Source organism: Natator depressus, chromosome 9, assembly GCF_965152275.1.
Source record: "Natator depressus isolate rNatDep1 chromosome 9, rNatDep2.hap1, whole genome shotgun sequence".
NCBI classification, from domain to species: Eukaryota; Metazoa; Chordata; order Testudines; family Cheloniidae; genus Natator; species Natator depressus.
Genome location: NC_134242.1, coordinates 60,817,309 through 60,836,327, shown reverse-complemented (window position 1 = coordinate 60,836,327; position 19,019 = coordinate 60,817,309). Strand labels below are relative to the sequence as shown.

Sequence of the window (19,019 nt, the reverse complement as noted above, 5' to 3'; positions counted from 1 at the left end):
GCAGAAAGTCAGGCTACATGATCAGAGTGGTCCCTTCTAGCCTTAATATCTAGGAATCAGTTCCAATACTATAAAGCGAGAGGTGGGCAAACATAGTAGGGGTGATGTCTTTGGCCCCAATACATCACTTTTGGGCCACATATCAGAAGAAAGACTAGCTGGGGTTCACCTTGCATAGGGGAATTGCCAGCTGGCATGGAGCCAGCTATACCAACCCTTCACAGTCCCACCCAGAGTGGAGGCATGGCCACAGCACATTGCAATCCAGTTGTGACCAGCCAAAGTAAGTTAGAGTAGCCTCAAGACAGTTCTAAGTTATGGCAAGAGCCAAATCAGCCTCCAGTTGCCTCCAGGATAGTTCAGCTGGACCCAAGGATCTAGGCCTGCGTTTCCCTGTGAGTCCTTGTCACTGGTTTCCTAGGTCCAGCCTCTGCACTGTGTTTTCTGCTCCTGCAGGACTATGTCAATGTAATTTTAGACTCAGGTATTCCAAGCTCTACTTTATTTATTCTCTACCCCTCACACATACTCTGGCTTCCTTCTCCTCAGCTTTCCGATCTTCTCAAGTGTCTAAGCTTTAGTCTCCCGTCTCCTCCCTTCATTGTCTTGTACTCATCCCTCCTTCGCTGGGCCATACACCCCTTTCTTCCTCTCTCCTTCCCAAGCTCTCGCCCTTACCCCATTCTCTCTCCCCCCACTCCTCAGCTCCGTTCTCTCTTCCTTCTCAACATAGTTCTCCTGGGCACAGGGCACAGAGACTGCAGGGGCAGCTGCCCTGCACACACAGGAGACAGACTCACTTCAGCCCCTTGCTCTGTTTCCTATATTGTGTTTTCTTTTCTCTCCTTGCCTGCCTTTTCCCAACTGCCGCCCAGCAATGCTCTCTGTACAGCACCATCCATACTGATTTTTAACTTGACTGTGTGACATAGAAGAGATACAATACAACCGGCTCAGAGAAGCATGTTCTAGCGCTGGCAGATCCTTCAGGGGGATTCCTGATCCTGCCACACTGGGAGACCATTTTTTTGCTGTGCACACAAGCCAGAATCAATTGTGTTACAGAACATGGGGCTCACAGCCCTGGATGCAGCCACATTTAAATCTGGTTCTTATTGTAGAGTAGGCAAATCTGTGTTCCCATCTCCCATTCTCCTTCTATGTCCCTGCATGGCACCTGTCACCTATACAGATGGTTTGGTGAGTTGGGCACTCTACCTGCTGAACTCTTTTCTTAGAGCTTCCGACACGGAAAATGCCCACGGTCTGGAGTCCTGAAAGAAAAATAGGTTTGTAAACAGCTCTGTATTCAAATGAATTTCTTTACTTGTCCACAGCCCTGACTGCTCTGTGCCATGTGGAACACTGGGCTCTTTACTTTTAGCTACAAGGGAAGACATTGCTTCACTCTGTTAGCTCACAAAGACTCAGTAAATGAAAGGCTTCTTCCTGTGCTGTCCTACAATCTGCCACCTCCATGCAACCCCATCTTTCATCCCCAGGGTATCATCTGCAATTAATTAACCACCCCCTGAATCTCCTGCGTCCCTGGCCTCCAGCCTGAGCTACTTCCTCTATTATCTGAGTACCAGGAGGGCACTGCCCAGACTCAAATTGAGTTTGGGGACAAAGATTGGTTTTGAAAGTAGCTCTAGAGTTGTCTTCGGCTGGTGGAGCTGAAGCTATGTCTACATTACAGGCGTTAAAGCTGCAGAGATACAGCGCTGCAGCTGTGCTACTGTAGCACAATAGTGTAGATGCTTCCTAAGGTGACAGAAGAGGGTTTTCCATCAATATAAGTAATCCACCTCTCTGAGCAGCAGTAGCCAGGTTGACCTGGCTGCAACTACACCAGAGGCTAGGTTGGCTTAACTACAGAGCTCAGGGGTGTGACATTTTCACACCCTTGAGCAGATGTAACAAGGTTGATGTAATTTTTAACACCTGAGCTGTGTTGCAAAGGTGACTTGACAGAGCTTTGAAAATGGGGGGTTAGTGACTCAGTTTCTCTTGGCTATGCAAGTGAGAGACCAAATGTACCCCTGTATTCACACCTACACACTACTGTAATAATGTTTGTATAAGGTATGCCTTGTATGGTATCGTTTGATAACCCATAATTTGCTGGTCTGTATTTTTCTGCTAAAGTATATGTGGCAAAATTGTATGTAAAGTTAAACAATTCCCCTGTATGGTGATATTGACACAAGTTCCAAACCCCACAGCCCTGCCCAAACAGAAGTTGGCAAACAGGTCTGTCCTAAACAAAGGAATGTGTGCTCTGCTTAAGTTGCATTTAAGCCATAAACAGAACCATCAAGCAGCAAGGAAAGACAAAGGAAGTTCAAACAGGTGAAAAAAGCAGCAGGGAACATCCTTCCACATCAACTTTTTGACTCCTGGTTTTCAGCTGGGAAATGTTTGTCAAGAGAGGAACTGAAACTATAAATGGTAGAGACAAACACCACAAGACACCCCCTCCCTGCACTGAAGCAACAAAGGAAGCAGCTGTTGGACTCTGAGGGAGAGGTCCTGACCTAGAGAGTTTGGTCAGTAAGACTGCTGAAAGCATGTGGTGAGTAAACTTTGCTTTGATTCTAATGTAGTTAAGTTAGGTATTAATAAATGTCTTATCTTTACTTTTCTTGTAGCCATTTCTGACTTTTATGCCTCATTACCTGTACTCACTTAAAATCTCTCTCTTTGAGTTAATAAAGTTGTTTTATTGTTTTATCTACTCCACTGTCTTTAAACTTAAGTGTCTGGGCATCTCCACTTGCGGTGACAAGTTGTGAGTTTATTATTCTTTTAAAAGAATAACAGATTTAAGATAACTTGTCATGTCCAAGAGAGGGTTGGGCAGTACAGGACATACATTTCCGTGGGGAAAAAATCTAAGACTGGGGGTGTGTTGGGGTCACCCTGCAATGTAACCAAGGCTGGTGAGAGCCAGAGTGTAACCCAAGTGTGGCTGGCAGGCTGCCGTTACCCACAGATACTCAGGTGGGGCTTGCATGCTGGAGGCTGTATGTCTGTGACCCAGATGGGAGCTACTTCAGCAAGACATTGTAAGGCACTCATGGTTGCAGGGCAGGGGTGACACAGCTGCTCACAGTCTGGATTGTACCTTGGAATGTCACAAAGTGTTCCTTGTTGATCAATGAATTCAGAAACCTTGGGGGCTGGAGAAACCTCCAACAGCATCAGAGACTCGGGAAAGGTCTTGGTTTGGATCCAACAAAGGGGTGAAGATTTGTTGGATCCAACAAAGGGGAGCCAGTTTGTCCATCCCTAAGGGAGGTTCTTATGGGCCTTGGAGTAGGAGAGGCTCTGTCTCCTCCCCACTTCTAGCAGGGGAATGGAGAGAGGGATTTAAATGGGAGGAAAGTGAGATTTCTAAGAATAAAAAGGTGGAATCCTCACCAAACCTTGTCTAGGATTCTCTGCAGGCCTGAGCTGCATCCACCTCGAGAGGCCAAGAGGAAGGCTAGCCCACAGGATAGAGCTTCTTGGCTATAAGCAAGCGAACCAAAGCTCAGAAGGTAAGGACCGGGCCTGCTCCCTGAGCTCACTGGGGGTTTGTCACTGATTTCAGGGGGCTGATGTGACACCATTTCATTATTTTCGAGGAATGCCTTTGGTTAGAAGGAAAAAACTTCTTTACCGTATGCCTCAATGTGCTGGCAACATCTGTCCACGACACGCGGGACCTGCCTGTAGATGGGATTGAGGCTCAACGTCTTGTTCCTTTCCAAGGTTCTCCTGAGATCCAGCTCATTGGGATGTGACAGCTGCAGAGCTTCCAGCAGCCTGGAGGTGTTGTCACCCAAATCAGTGATGGAGTCCACAGACACTCCCCCCTGAAATCAGACATAGAGGTGACTTGGGAGAGCAAGGTGCCCAGAGCCCTCAGTTCATAAGCCCCCGGTGCCCCCACAAATCCCAGAACCTCAGCACTAAAATGAATCCCACAAGACTCCATACCCTGGCCAACAAAATACAGAGGCCTGGTATGGGCCACCCCAGGGCGAGCGAGGGAAGTGAGAAGCTAGAGTGAGCTCTCTCATCCCAGGCACTCTGAGTACAGCCCCGGGGTACACACTTGGGTGACTAGCTGGTGCTGCTGCAACCACACTGCTATTTTCAGTATGCTAGCTTGAACACAGCTAGCATGAGTCCATCTATCCACACTGGGAAGCACGCTGCCAGTGGCTGTGTAGACAAACCCTTGTTTATACACACTGCCACTACTGGAAATCTCCCTTCTATACACACCCCTACTGCTGCCAGAGCTGCTAGTGCCTCTGTCTAAATTCCAAGCAAACTCCAGCAAAACTCCTGTTCAGAGTGAAATTTCCCATGGAGCCAAGAGTCACTTCCCTGTTACCCTACCCCTGCTCTGCCTTTCCCGCTTGGCTGGAGTGTCTTCTGGAGGGGCTCAGTGGCCTGGAGTCCTTGTGGGGCTGCTGGAGGATGCTGGCTCCCATATCCCCCCATTTTAATTTTCCAGGGTGCCAACAAGGTAATAGTTGCTCCCTCTGCCCCGGACCCATAGAAGCCCTGACAGGAGAGTGGACTGTCTGCCTGCCCTTGCCCACCCACGCAGCAGCAGCAGGATCAGAAAATACCCTTTGAGGCTGGGTGGTGCCCCCGGAGGCCCATCTCCATCATCTTGGGCTTGAGGCACCAGCCAACGCGGTGACACACGCTTCATCGGGAGCGGGGACAGCAGGAAAGTGGCTAGTTACCAGATTCGTCCGATGTGGTGGTACAATGTGCTGGATTTAGTTATTCGCATTACAGTAGTGCCTAGAGAGCCTGACCAAGATCAGGCCAGGGTCCAGGATCTGCAGCTCTGGAGCAGCCAAACATACGAATGGTCCTGGGGCTCCATTTACTTTTGTAGAGAATTTCAAAATATTTGGTTTTGGCTCCCAGTCAGAATAAAACTGAAGATATCAGCATCCTGCATGGAACAGAATATGCTTCCCCTGCCCTGCTGTACTCCCCTGTCTCAGCCCAGCAGAGGGGGCAGAAAAGCTTGCACCTCCACAACAGGCAGAGTGAATCCTCGTCCTTCTCGGCCTGGTGACCACCACTGACCAGGCTCTTCTGATTGAAATCTCATCTTCCCTTGGCTTGCAGGGCTCTGTGCTCTCATGTGGCCCCTCCAGCCTCTCCAATAACTTCTCACCATGTTGCTCAGGGGACGCTCCTCACAGCCCTCAGAGCTTGGGTCCCCTGCTCTTCTCCTTCTACATTTTATCTCTGGGTAATCTCATCAGCAAACACTAATTCAGCTACCATCTCTGTACTGATGGTGCACAGATCTGCCTCTGTACTCCAGACCTGTCTGTGTCTGTCCAAACTGCAATCTCAGCCTGTTTCTCTGACACCTCCTCATAAACATCCAGCAATCGGTACAAGCTCAGCTGATCAGAACAGATCTCATAATCTTGCCCTCTGAGTCCTTCCCTGTTGCTCCACTCCCAACACCACCATCCTTTTTGTCACTCAGGCCCATACCCTGCATGTCATTTTTGACTTGGCCCCCTCTCAAGATCCTCGCATCCAAGCCATAGCTAAAACTTTCCAGTTCTTTCTGCAGTTCTCAGAGCCGCCTTTCCTCTCCATCCACAGCTAAAACCCCTGTCCAGACCTTCATCATCTTGTGTCTCAACCATTGAAACATCCTCTTCTCTGGCTTCCGTAAATCCTATCTTGCCCTCCTCGTGTCCATTCAGAATGCTACTGCAAAGACCTGGCTCGTCACTTTACCATGTCACCCCTCTCTTTGCATGGCCTACACTCACCCGCCTGTCTTCGCTCAGATCTGACCAAGAGGCTGACTCCCCCCTATCACTGGCCCATGATGCTAGATTCCATCGCCCTCATGTTACGTTTTCAAAGAAGCACCTTCATGTATTCTCCCTTGCTGAACAGGTTTGTGCCAGTTTCCTTCTCTTCCCTCGTCTGTCCAGTGTTGTCTCTTGTCTTATTCTTACTGCGCAAGCTGCTTAGAGCAGGGACTGCTTTATGTTCTGCCCAGTAGCCCACAGGACTTGATGCTGCTGGAAGCCCCTCAGTTTCCCCAACAGAAGCCAGCACAACCCAAGGCTGAAAACAGCCAGAGGGCCAAACTAGCACAGCTTGACCTTGTAACTAGGGCCCTTGGGAAACAGCCTCAGTAGTTGGGGTGCCACAGCCCCCCTCCTGCCCAGCTTGATGGCAGCTTGCTCCCAGCATACAGTTTAGAATATCAGGGTTGGAAGGGACCTCAGGAGACCATCTAGTCCAACCAAATCCCCAATTTTCGACCCAGATCTCTAAATGGCCCCCTCAAGGATTGAACTCACAACCCTGGGTTTAGCAGGCCAATGCTCAAACCACTGAGCTATGTCTGTCTGTCCCTGCTCCCACCCCAACCCCAGCCCCAGCCCCACTCAACCTGTTTTGCAGCCATACCCTTCGGTGGCTCCGGGACACATTGTCCAGGAAAGTAGGAGAGAGTGGCTCATCTGCAAACTCTCCGCCGGGCCCCAGCACGCAGCCTCTGCCGAAATGGGATTTCTTCTGAATCTGAGCTCGAAATTTAGTCACAGTCGCTTCCACCTCCAGGCAGTCTCTGCGGCTGCCTTTCACTGCTTCCTGCATTTGCTTGTGTGTCCAGTCATTGGCAATGACCTGGGAGAGCGGGATCCCAAAGACCTGGGGACAACAGTCTGTAAAAACATGAGACAGTTAGGGACTGTGACCTGCAGTCGGGCAGAAACGAGACAGAGACGTAGCAGCAATCCCTCCCTCCAGCCAGGAACCTACGCGCTCTGCCGCACAGCAGAGCTACACGCTGCAGCAACAAAAGCAGAGTCAGGCAATCTGGGGCCCTTGGCAACCCCCGACCTGGAGTTCCCATTGCCCCACCCCCATTCAAGGGGCAGTGGCGGGAACCAGACACAAAAGAGCCATCAGCTGAGCTGCGGGCTGCTCACCACCGCTCCTCTTTAGACACCCAGGGGTCTCACCCAGCTCCAGGCCACAGCTCCCTGCCTGCAGGTGAGTCAGGCTCTTTCCTGAAGGAGCAAGGGTTCAGCTCCTACCCACCAAGCAGAGGGCTGTGGGGAGGGAATCCTACCAACACCAAAGAGCCACGATAGGGTGAGCCCACCTACCGCGCCCTCTGCTGGGACGGTGGTGATGGGAGCATCCTCCAGTCAGATGGGCTCAGAGTTAACACCCCATGGGAATGCAATGGAGCAACTCCCCGCTCAGAGCAACTGACTCAGGCAGGCGTTGTTGCATCGGTAACACCGTGGCCATGTGTTCAAGATTTTTCTTGTCCTCATGAGGCCCAGAAACATTTCTTTAGATAAACTTTGAGAGTCTAGTACCAGGATAGGCCAGATTTCCAAGAGAAGTCAGTGCATCAGTTGCACACTGGGTGCTGGGCACATCGTAAAATCTGACTTCAGTTCTGGGTACTGAGCACCTGACCTCTTGACATCTTCAAATCCAGACTGGATGCACTTCTGGGACACAGTGCAACATAAATTACTTGGGCTCAGTACAGGGTTAACTGGGTGAAATGTAAAGGCTTCGGCTATACAGGAGGTCAGACTAGACCATCTAATGGCCCCTTTTGGCCTTAACGCAGCATTAAGGTTGATGACTCATGCTCTTCTGAATGTCGAGTTCAGCAAAACTGAGTTAAGGTGAATGCCCATAGCGGCTTAACTCTTCCCCTCCCCCCCCAAGCTGGCAATAGCCACTGGGAAGTATCTAAATCCACTGCAGCTGTATTCAGTGTGCTGGGTGTTGTGGTACTGAATGATGGAGGAATAAACTGGAGCAGCTTAGGAGAGCTGTGACTGTGACATGAGGAGATCAGGGTCTGAGACCACCCCATGTGTGTGATCAAAGGAAGGAGGTGCACATAGACCTTGAGGTTCCAGTCTGCACCATTTCAATTGAGGTTGTGTCCGGAGCAGGGCACTGGGGTGGTCTTGCCCTGGGAAATGTCAGTCGTGAGGTGGGATATGAGAGCAGGCTGGGTTTAATGATGGGTAGGGGACAGTACAGGTTTAGGAGCTATCCTGTGTGAAGGGGCTGTTAAATTTTACAAGTGTGGTATTGTGTCAGGGAACAGACTCAGTGTTTGAGTGCAGAGCAAGTGTAGGTAGCGTCTGTCCATTACAGTGACAAGGCAGAGCGAAAGTGTGTGTTATGGGCATACTAGGGCATCACTCAAAGAGGCAGAGTTATGGTTGTGTGGGCGTTTCCCTTAACTCTGCATTTCCTGGGTGTTAGAAGTTAGAGTTTTGCTGAGCTAATGTTCTGGAAGGGCGTGAGGTATCACTGGATAACCTTCACTCTGGGTTAACAAAGTTTTTTTGCCATTTACTTGCCCCGTTTTTTAAACAGAGACAGAAAGATTTTTCAGTAGGAGTTAGTGATCATTTAGACCATTGTCATTCTCTCCTAGGTTTTCAGTTGATATGCTACTGTGGCTAAGTAATAATCCAAAGACACCGTTTCATATAGTGCTTTTCACCAGTAGGTCTCAAAGAACTTTTACATAATAATCCCCATTTTACAGATGGGAAACAGACACAGAGAGGTTGAGTGACTTGCCCAAGGAGACCCGCTAAACCCCCAACTTCCTCTGCTACCCCTCACAGTCTCCAAGCCCCTCTGTCTTCTCCCTCTCCCCCCAACCCCTCCTGTCTCCCTTACCTGTGCCCCAAACTCTTTGCCCTCCACGGCTATCCGTTCCAATTATACATCAATCACTGAGCAGACCCAAGCTCCCTTCCCACCTACTTTTGCACCTCTAATTGCCCTCCCCTCCCAGTGACCATTCACATGTGTCATTTTTTTTTCCAAAACAGTTCCAGCACCTTCTGAGTAGGCTGCTGTACTCAGATTACATTTCTTTAAAAAAAAAACCAAAAACTTGATGGAGCATTTTCCCCCCCAAACATTCACAGTTCATTCTCCGATTTCTTCCCCGGGTGGGTTTCAAACTAACTTGCTAGAATCTGTGAATTTAATGAAATGCTGGTGTTTTTATGTTTGTTTGGGTTTTGTGTGATTTTGTTTTTTTCTGAGGGCTGTATTTCAGGAACTCCCTATTCAAATGACCCCACATTTGGATCACTAACCCTGCCCTACACTCCCATCAGGCATAGCAAATTTCAAGACAATCATTTTAAGTATGCAGATTTCAGAGCACTTGAAAGAGCTCTCTTTTAAACAGGAATCTGGTCTAAACCTTTAAAAAAGCTCCAACAGATGAGGAAAAAGCAGCAGGGGACAGCCTTCCCTACAGACTCTCGGTCTCCTGAATCTCAGCTGGAAATGTTTTCCAAGAGGGGGACTGGCACTATAATAAGGCCAGCTACCAGGCTGTGTGTGGAGACAGAAGGGCAGGCTGCTCAAAACCAGAAGGGAGCTCTGTTGTAGAGTTTGCCAGGGTCTGGCTGCCCTATGGCACAGCAGCTGTTGCTGAGGGTGTGAGGTGAGATGTTGGGGTCAGAGCCATTGGAGCTGGGGCCATGGGGTGACTCAGCAGTGTGTGCAGGGAGGGGCTGGTTGTCAGGGAGGGTGGGGTTTCCGCACATTGGGAGCAAGAACCAAGAAAATTTGGGGAAGGGGCTCTGCAAATCCCCATCCCCTGCTCTTGGGAAAAAGGAGAGTTCAGAGGCCATTCCCCCCATGCTGAGCCCAATGTGCAGTAGGAATCTTGGGGCTTCCCTGTCATCCCAGTGCTGCTTCCAGCTGCTAGCTGAACACCTCACAACCAGTCAATTGTCCCCTCCAACTCTTTGAGGGCCTGGAGGGACCGGGCACGGCTTGTACCTGAGGAACACTCAGGAAGCCCCCTCCCCAAATATCTCTCAGTCATGCTATCCTCACTACGGCACTTTCTCAGAATCCAAGGGAAATTTCATGTGCAAAACCCACAGGTAAGCTGGCATGCAGATTTCAGGTGATTCACTTTATCCTGCTCCCTGAGCCCTTTTAGAATGGGAGTGTTGAATTCCCAAACACAAATGCTGCAAAGCCAGGACATACACAATTAAGAACACATTTCCCACCCGCACAGCCATGCAACTTTAATTCTGTCCCTGTGGTCCCTGTCTTAAGGAGCTCCTCAGGGAGAGATCATAGTTCCTTCACCTCCCCGAGCCTTTTTGTTCAGTGTGATCTCTGCCCCCAGCCTGGATCCATGGTGCTACCTGGAACACAGAGGGGATCTGTTGGCACATACAAGTAGCAGTCCTGATCTGAAGTTATGCTGGGCACAGAGAAAAATGGCATGTTTGGTTGGGGAGGGCTAAGGTAACTGTATTCCTAGTTCCTCGTGCCATCCCCACAAGGGAAAAATTAAGGTCGTGTGCATATGTTGTGTAGGAAGAGCCTCCTTATCTCTGTTCCTAGTTTTCCAATATCTATGATTTGTTTAGTCTTGATAATCTTGAAGGGGATTCCACATTTACTGGCTTTTGCAATATTTGAGTGTTGGCAATGAACTCTTGCCTTGTGGCAGGGCAAGAAGAGCACAGGGCAGTGCTGAGAATACAAAACTTTTTGTATGTCAGTAAGGAACCTGGAAATACTGTATTTATGACCCTGCCCATGGAGGATACCCATTTATTGACACCTTCCAGAAAACAGTTTGGGGCAGGAGGAATCTTTGATTTCCAGGTGATTCCTATAAGAATTCCTGTAAGAATGGTCTGTCTTTTTATTCACACACAAAAATAAAATAAACAAACATCCCTCAAAGGCAAAACCCATAAAAAGACAAACACAAACCAAAGACCAAAACCCCATCCCAAGCAGAGCCGCTCCACCAACCCTGAAAATCTATGGAGTCCCAGGGGCCTGCACCACTGCTGTTGATTTTCCAAGGGAAGCGCTCATATACTAGAGTGATGGGTGTATGTGTCGGTGTGCGTGCAGTGGTAAGCAAGTTTGGTTGGAGGCAGGATAAGGAGCCAGTGCCTGAAGTGAAAGAAGGAATATTTAGGTGATAGTTCTTAACAGCTGGAGCACCTGGATTGTAGAACAGTCTCCTCAAGGGGAATCCATGGCAGGAGAGACTCAAGAACAGGCTCCCTGGAAAGTAACACGTTCGCATGCCAACACTGCCCCATACCCACACAAACGCACCTATGACCGTATACTTATACATGCACATGCACACACTGGGGGAGAGGCGGGAATAACATGCCACAAAGGAGAAATTCACAATGGAAGCCAGGTAGATAGGATGCCTTGGCTTAACTTATTTTTAAAGACCATGATGGCTTTGAGGAGCACAATGCCAGACTGAAATGTGGGATTCACTCACTTTTCTTCTCCTTGGAGTTCTCCAGTTTCCTTCGGATGAATTTGTTGCGTTTGGGTCCAGCTGGTGGGGGGAAGAGGTGAGAAAAGACTGCATGTCATTAGGTCATCTTCAATACACGGCCTATCCAAACCTATCCACAACCCTTCTACCCCCGTGCTATCCACTCTCGCAGCATCAAGCTATCGCACTCAGCAGAAGGGCTGCTACAGGTTTCTGTTCAAGTGTCCAAATATAAGAGGAGGAGGGGTTGCATTTCACCAGGACCTACCAGAATATCCTCTGTAATAATACCCATCCCACCCTTCCCTGCAGCCTGTGGCCACTCTTCATTATTGTCTCTTTTTGTTATAAACACCAGTGTCTTAACGTTAAGCCCTGTGGTAGAGAGCTCCCTGGCACATCTGATGGTGAACAGGAGAAAGAGCAGCTGCAGAGAGAGGCCAGTTCCATAAGCTTTCTACCTACACATCCTCCAAATAATACGTTGAGGATTTACCAGAACTGAACACTAACTCTGAGCTGAGTGGTGTGACAAGGTGGGAATTTTTATAATATTCTTATGAATCCTCTGCGTACCTCCGTTTCCCTCTGTACTTTGCATTGCTATCCAGTGCGGGGGAAGGGTTAAATCTGCTTTTGGGGCAGCACAGGAGACATGAGGGGGTGTGGTGACTTGCTCTTCAGGGGTGCAACAAATGAGTTGTTAAGGAACTGGCTGGAACCTGTTGAAAACAACCTGTATCAATGCTGAATCCAAAAAGAGACAATGGGAGGACCCAGTGACCAGATCATTTACACCTAGGAATCAGTGACCAAGAGGAAAGATTTCCCCCTTCGCCTCCCAGCAGGGCAGCTGAGCAAAGACCAGCTTGAGAACAAAGGGCTAAGAGTTGACAGCAGGGGATAAGAATGAGCTTCCAGAAGAAGCTCTCAGCAGGGACTGATGAAGGGTCGGAGCAGTGGTTCCCTACCTGCGGCCCATGGGCAGCTTGTAGGTCAATCAGCACACAGCTGTGACCCATGTGACATCCTCAGGGCCATACAGGTAGTATTGGATGTGGTCCACAATGGTAAATAGGTTGAGAACCACTGGGTCAGAGAGAGACAGAGCTTGAAATTGAATCCATTACCTCTTGGCTGGTGGATTTCTCTGGCCTGGTCAGATGGCCTCGCTTAACCTTAATTTCTCTGTGGTAGCCTAAGGATTTCCGAGGCTCTGTTCCAGATCACTAATACACCTACTGGTCTGAAAAGGCTGCCTGGTGTCACTGCAAATACATGCCGAGGTGCATTAGTCCCTGAAGAGCGTACACGGCTCTGACCAGGAGTCTATCTCAGCTGGACTCACTGAGCAGAGCTCCTGGGGTGAAGCAGGAGGACTGAAGCCCAGAGGCTCAGTCGTGGAGGTGGTGAGGCTGCGAGGCCTACCCTGAAGGAAGAGCAAGACCCCTTGCGGGGCCTGCATTACTGAAGGGTTTCCCCAAAAGGCTGTGTAAAAGCTAGCACATAGCTCCGATCCTGCAGATCCATGCCTGGGGGACAGTGGGACTGAAATGAGAGAGTGAGCAAAGGAAAAGAAAGAAGAAGTGCAGCAGCAGCTGAGCAGAAAGACCTCCAGTGGGGGACCCCCTGGTGAGCTTCACTAACCCTGAAATCGCTCTAGTTGGGTTCAGGGATGGAGTGGCTGCAGAAAGGCACTGCTGCACTGTGAACACACTACCACTGCCATTCCCACCAGGGGTGGGGAGCTGAGTGGCAGGACAATGGCCAAAGTGACATGTGAGTGTTTTACATATACAGATCTATTTTTGCTGTTTCCCGGGTTGACGTTGTGTCTCTTTGTCCCCTAATAAAGCCTGTCCTTGATTTGCACCAGACTCCACGCTTGCACGTGAAGAGGTGCTGCCTGTTCAGAGTCCTCTAAAGGGGGGGTATTGAGTTTTTCCCAGATTTCTCTGGGGGTGCTTGAGGCTGTGATGTGTGCTAGATTTTAAGAGGAACTCCTAGACATTTGAACCCAGCTCAAAGCGGGAGGTAGAATGCTATTCATACTCCATTCACCACCTCCCCTCCAACCCAACCTGCTCTAGGGTGACCAGACAGCAAATGTGAAAAATCGGGACAAGGGGTGGGGGTAATAGAAGCCCATATAAGAAAAAGACCCAAAAATCGGGACTGTCCCTATAAAATCAGGATATCTGGTCACCCTAACTTGCTCCTCCCTCTGGGGCCAGCCTCCTGGTTCTCCAAACTTCTCTGGCTTCCCTCTATCCTGCACCTCCTTGTGTCAATAAAGGGGGAGTGACTGGGGCTCAGTTAGAGAAAAAACCCTGGTTTACTGTTACAACATGAACAGCCAGGTTTGGAGCTTTGCATCCAGTTATTGCTGGTGTGTCCCACTGTTAATCTTTTATTAGGCACACAGCCAAAGGAGTGTCTGCAACTTCCCAAGTCAAGGCTCCCAGTGTAACACTTCCCCTTATTTTCTTCCTTTAGCAGTACAGAGTTGTTTAGATGGGAAGTTTCTTGTTTTACTCTTCTGTAGATGATATGACAGATCAGGGCCGGATTTAGGGGCAGGCTACCCAGGCAACCGCCTGGGGTGCCAGGATTGGGGGGCACCAGGCTCGGGGTGCTGTTTTTGTTGTTAGCGACAAAAGGGAAAATAGAATATTTGAAGTAAAATCTTCCAGGTATTCTGTATGTAGATTCATTTTTCATTAACCTCATAGAATGTTCTGGACCTTTGCAGAATATCGTGGAACCTTCCAGACTTTCTGAGAACTACATTTTCCTTGAACCTCCTAGCATGCTGTCCGCCATGCCCTCGCGAGGATATAGCATGAATAAATACACATTTACAGATCCTAAGGGTTCAAATTTATTGTCTTATAGGACAGGGATAAATCATGCATGCAAATCGTGCCTCAAAGTTATGAAATGGGCTACAAATGAAATAAAAAAATAAGATATTCCAAGTTTAACAACTGGAAGGGGGGCGCCAAAGACGCTCCTTACCTGGGACGCTGTTTGGTCTACGGCCAACCCTGTGACAGATGGTTTTATCTTATTTATTTTTGAAAGAGAGAAGGTGGCTGCTAGGATGGTTTGGACCTGTTGTGTGGTACAAGGAGCCTCTCAGATCCAGCCAACACTTAGCAGCATCAGGCTGTTTACAAGTGCTGCTTTACCAGCCTTTCTGCTCCCAAGCTCACATCAATGTCACACCAGGTGAAGCTGTGTTGGGGGCTAAGCTAGACTTTCCTTACATGGACAGCACGAAGGGGGAGATCGAGAGAAGGGGAATGAGGTGGGGAAGGAGACTGACACATTAGGCAGGGGGTGAGAGCAGGAACTGTAGGTGCACAGCCCAGGGGTTCAGCAGCTAGCCAAAGCCTGTGTGATGTGATTGGACCAAAGGGAGGGACCCAATCTGATCAGGATGTCCTTCAGCAGTGGCCCAAGAGTGAGATGGTAGATTCCACCCCCGCCCCAGGGTGTGGGGGCTGCCCTGATGGTGAAGCTTATCCGCTCCTGTCAAGGTTCCTTCCCCACTCTGAACTCTAGGGTACTGATGTGGGGACCTGCATGAAAAACTCCCTAAGCTTATTTTTACCAGCTTAGGTTAAAACTTCCCCAAGGTACAAACTATTTTACCGTTTGCCCTTGGACTTTATTGCTGCCACCATCAAGCGTCTAATAAATATATAACAGGAAAAGAGCCCGCTTGGAAACGTCTTTCCCCAAAAAATCCTCCCAAACCCTACACTCCCTTTCCTGGGGAAGGCTTGATAAAAATCCTCACCAATTTGCATAAGTGAACACAGACCCAAACCCTTGGATCTTAAGAACAATGAAAAAGCAATCAGGTTCTTAAAAGAAGAATTTTAATTGAAGAAAAGTAAAAGAATCACCTCTGTAAAATCAGGATGGTAAATACCTTACAGGGAAATCAGATTCAAAACATAGAGAATCCCTCTAGGCAAAACCTTAAGTTACAAAAAGACACAAAAACAGGAATATACATTCCATTCAGCACAGCTTATTTTATCAGCCATTTAAAGAAAACAGAATCTAACTCATATCTAGCTAGATTACTTACTAAGTTGTAAGACTCCATTCCTTTTCTGTTCCCAGCAAAAGTCTCACACAGACACAGACCTGGTTGATAGTTCCTTGACCCACCTGGTGTCCAAGGTAAGTCACTCTGTTTAGGCCTATTTGACACTTCTTAGCCTTAACAGTTAGTCCTGCCTCCCTTATGCACTCGAAGACTTTTTGTAGATGTTCCAGGTGTTCTGCCCAGGAATCCGAAAATATGGCCATATCGTCAAGGTAGGTGACGGCATATTCTCCTAATCCTGCTAGGAGACCATCTACAAGTCTTTGGAAGGTGGCGGGTGCATTCTGCAGCCCGAAAGGGAGTACATTAAATTCATACAGCCCGACCTGTGTGGTGAAGGCTGACTTTTCCTTGGCGGATTCATCTAGCGGTACCTGCCAGTACCCCTTGGTTAAGTCCAAGGTAGAGATGAACTGGGCCCGTCCCAGTTTCTCTAATAGTTCATCTGTGCGTGGCATTGGATAGTTGTCTGGGCGAGTTACAGCATTTAGCTTACAGTAGTCCACGCAAAAACTCTCCCCATCTGGTTTGGGAACTAGAACCACTGGAGATGCCCATGCACTGCCAGAGGGGCGGATTACACCCATCTGTAACATATCCTGGATCTCCCGTTCCATAGCAGTTTTAGCTTGAGGAGACACCCAGTAAGGTTGGACTTTAATTGGGTGAGCATTACCTGTGTCAATGGAGTGGTATGCCTGTTCACTCAGTCCTGGGGTGGCTGAGAACGTCAGCGCGTAGCTAGTGCACAGCTCCTTGATCTGTTGTCGCTGCATACGCCCAAGGGTCATGGAGAGGTTCACCTCTTCCACACCACCAGCACTTTTCCCTTCGTAGTAGACACCTACAGGCCACTCAGCGTCATCTCCTCCCTGGGCTGTAAACTGACAAACCTTTAATTCTCTGGAATAAAAGGGCTTTAGAGAATTAATATGGTACACCTGAGGCTTTCGGTTGGAGGTGGGGAATGCTATGAGATAATTAACAGCTCCCAGGCTCTCCTGGACTGTGAATGGCCCTTCCCACGACGCTTCCATTTTATGGGCCTGGAGAGCCTTTAAGACCATGACCTGGTCCCTTACTTTGAAGGAACGCTCTCTGGCATGTTTATCATATCAGGCTTTTTGCTCTTTTTGAGCATCCTGTAGGTCTTCTTTAGCAAGGGCTAAAGAGGTTCGGAGGGTGTTTTGTAGGTTGGTTACAAAGTCCAGAACGTTAGTTCCTGGAGAAGGTGTAAACTCCTCCCATTGCTGCTTCACCAACTATAATGGCCCCTTAACCTCGTGGCCATATACAAGTTCAAATGGTGAAAACCCTAAACTGGGATGTGGTGCAGCTCTGTAGGCAAAGAGCAACTGCTGCAACAATAGGTCCCAATCATTGGAGTGCTCATTTACAAATTTACGTATCATGGCCCCCAAAGTTCCATTAAACTTCTGCACCATGCCATTTGTTTGATGGTGGTAAGGAGTGGCAACCAAGTGATTTACCCCATGAGCTTCCCAAAGGCTTTCCATAGCTCCTGCCAGGAAATTAGTTCCTGCATCTGTGAGGATGTCGGAGGGCCAACCTACCCTGTCAAAAATGTCTGCTAGTGCCTCGCTCACACTTTTAGCCCTGGGGTTGCTTAAAGCTACTGCTTCCAGCCATCGGGTGGCAAAATCCATGAAAGTCAGTATGTACTGCTTTCCTCTGGGTGTCTTTTTTGGAAAAGGACCCAGAATATCCACAGCTACTCGCTGAAATGGAACTTCAATGATGGGGAGTGACTGGAGAGAGGATTTGACCTGGTCTTGGGGTTTTCCCACTCTTTGGCATACCTCACAAGACCGGACATAGGTAGAAACATCCTTGTCCATTCCCTCCCAGTGGAATGACCTCCCCAAACGGTCTTTGGTCCTGTTCACCCAGCATGGCCACTAGGATGATCATGGACTAAGCTCAAGAGCTTTACCTGGTACTTAGTTGGAACTACCAACTGTCTCTGAGGATGCCAGTCTTCCTGGTGTCCACCAGAAAGAGTTTCCTTGTATAAAAGTCCTCTTTCTACAACAAATCTGGATCAATTAGAAGAGCTGAGAGGCGGTGGGTTGCTCCGGGCTATCGTCCAAGCTCTCTGGAGGCTTTCATCTGCTTCCTGTTCGGTCTGGAACTGTTCCCTTGATGCTGGAGACATCAGTTTCTCATCAGATTGTGGACCTAGGCTTGGTCCCCCTGGAAGCGATGTGAGGGATGGGGCTGTTTGCATTGACTGTGAACCACTCTCCGCTGTTGCACTATGTTGGGGTTCAGGCTCCGGCTAAGCCTCTGGTGTAGGATTATTGGCTGCTGCCGGTTCAGGTTTGGTGGGGCCCTCTGGTGTTGGGGTTGCAAGTACTGGATTCAGTGCTGGCAATGGGTCTGGTGCTGGTTGTTCCGCCGGTTCTGGTTCTAGGACTGGCTCTGTCTGGGTCTCTGGGACTGGATCCACTACTGCTGTTGCAGACATTGGCTTGGGGTCTGGGTCCATCACCTCTGACCAGGTCCTGGTAGAAGTTTCCGGAACAGAGTTAGGCATGACGGCTTGTTTAGCCTGGCTGCAGGTGACCATTCCCACCCTCTTGGCTCACTTCACATGATTGGCCAAGTCTTCCCCCAACAGCATGGGGATGGGATAATCATCATAGACTGCAAAAGTCCACGTTCCTGACCAGCCCTTGAACTGGACAGGCAACTTGGCTGTAGGCAAATTGAAAGAGTTGGACTTGAAGGGTTGAATTGTCACTTGGATCTCTGGATCGATTAAATTTGGGTCCACTAAGGAAGCATGGATAGCTGACACTTGTGCTCTGGTGTCCCTCCACGCGGTGACCTTCTTCCCGCCCACACTCACAGTTTCCCTCCGCTCCAAGGGTATCTGGGAGGTATCGGGGCCTGAGGACCTCTGGTGTGATTCCGGTGCAATGAACTGTAATCTGTTGGGGTTCTTGGGGCAGTTGGCCTTCACATGCCCCGGCTCGTTACATTTAAAACATCGTCCAGCTGACGGATCACTGGGACGAGGTGGGTTGCTGGAGAATGGTATGGCAGCACGATAAGGTGTCTGGAGGGTTCCTTGCAGGGTAGCTGGGGCCTTGGGCTTTTTCCTTTCCCTCCATTTCTTTTTCCTTTGCCTCCATAGCTCTCCTGCGGGCAGCCTCTTTGGCTCTATCATGTTTGCCTCTCTGTTTTTAACTAACTTTACACCCAAGAATTAGAAATAAAAAAACAAAAAACTTGGCTTGTAAAATTTTGCTGTGCTGTAATCAGATACCTATGTTCTCTGGTAGTGATTGTCAGCCTACAGAAAAATCCTTAAAAAAAAAACAAAACTAAACCCTAACACCTTTGTCTCCAGGCAAATAGACAGAAAACCACTCTAGTTGCTCTTAGGTTAAAAAAAAAAAAACTTCTTCAGGTCTGTGAACACTTGTGAGTTTCCCTGCAGGAGGTTAACTACCCTGCCTTTAGGCAGAGAAAACTCCAGCTCACAAAAGACAATTCCCTTTTGTCTCTGCTCTGGCC

The 19,019-nt window shown here is 48.9% G+C and overlaps 1 protein-coding gene across 1 annotated transcript in view; it reads right to left on the bottom strand.

Annotated features, from left to right (window-relative positions):
• ARHGAP36 (Rho GTPase activating protein 36) overlaps positions 1–19,019 on the bottom strand; it is a 58,404-nt gene that overhangs the window by 24,532 nt on the left and 14,853 nt on the right. Inside the window, exons 3-6 of the mRNA XM_074964356.1 lie at positions 11,354–11,413; positions 6,466–6,722; positions 3,665–3,860; positions 1,219–1,274 (exon numbers count right to left, since the gene is read on the bottom strand). Coding sequence (XP_074820457.1) covers positions 1,219–1,274; positions 3,665–3,860; positions 6,466–6,722; positions 11,354–11,413 — 569 coding nt within the window. The remainder of the gene's footprint in view (positions 1–1,218; positions 1,275–3,664; positions 3,861–6,465; positions 6,723–11,353; positions 11,414–19,019) is intronic.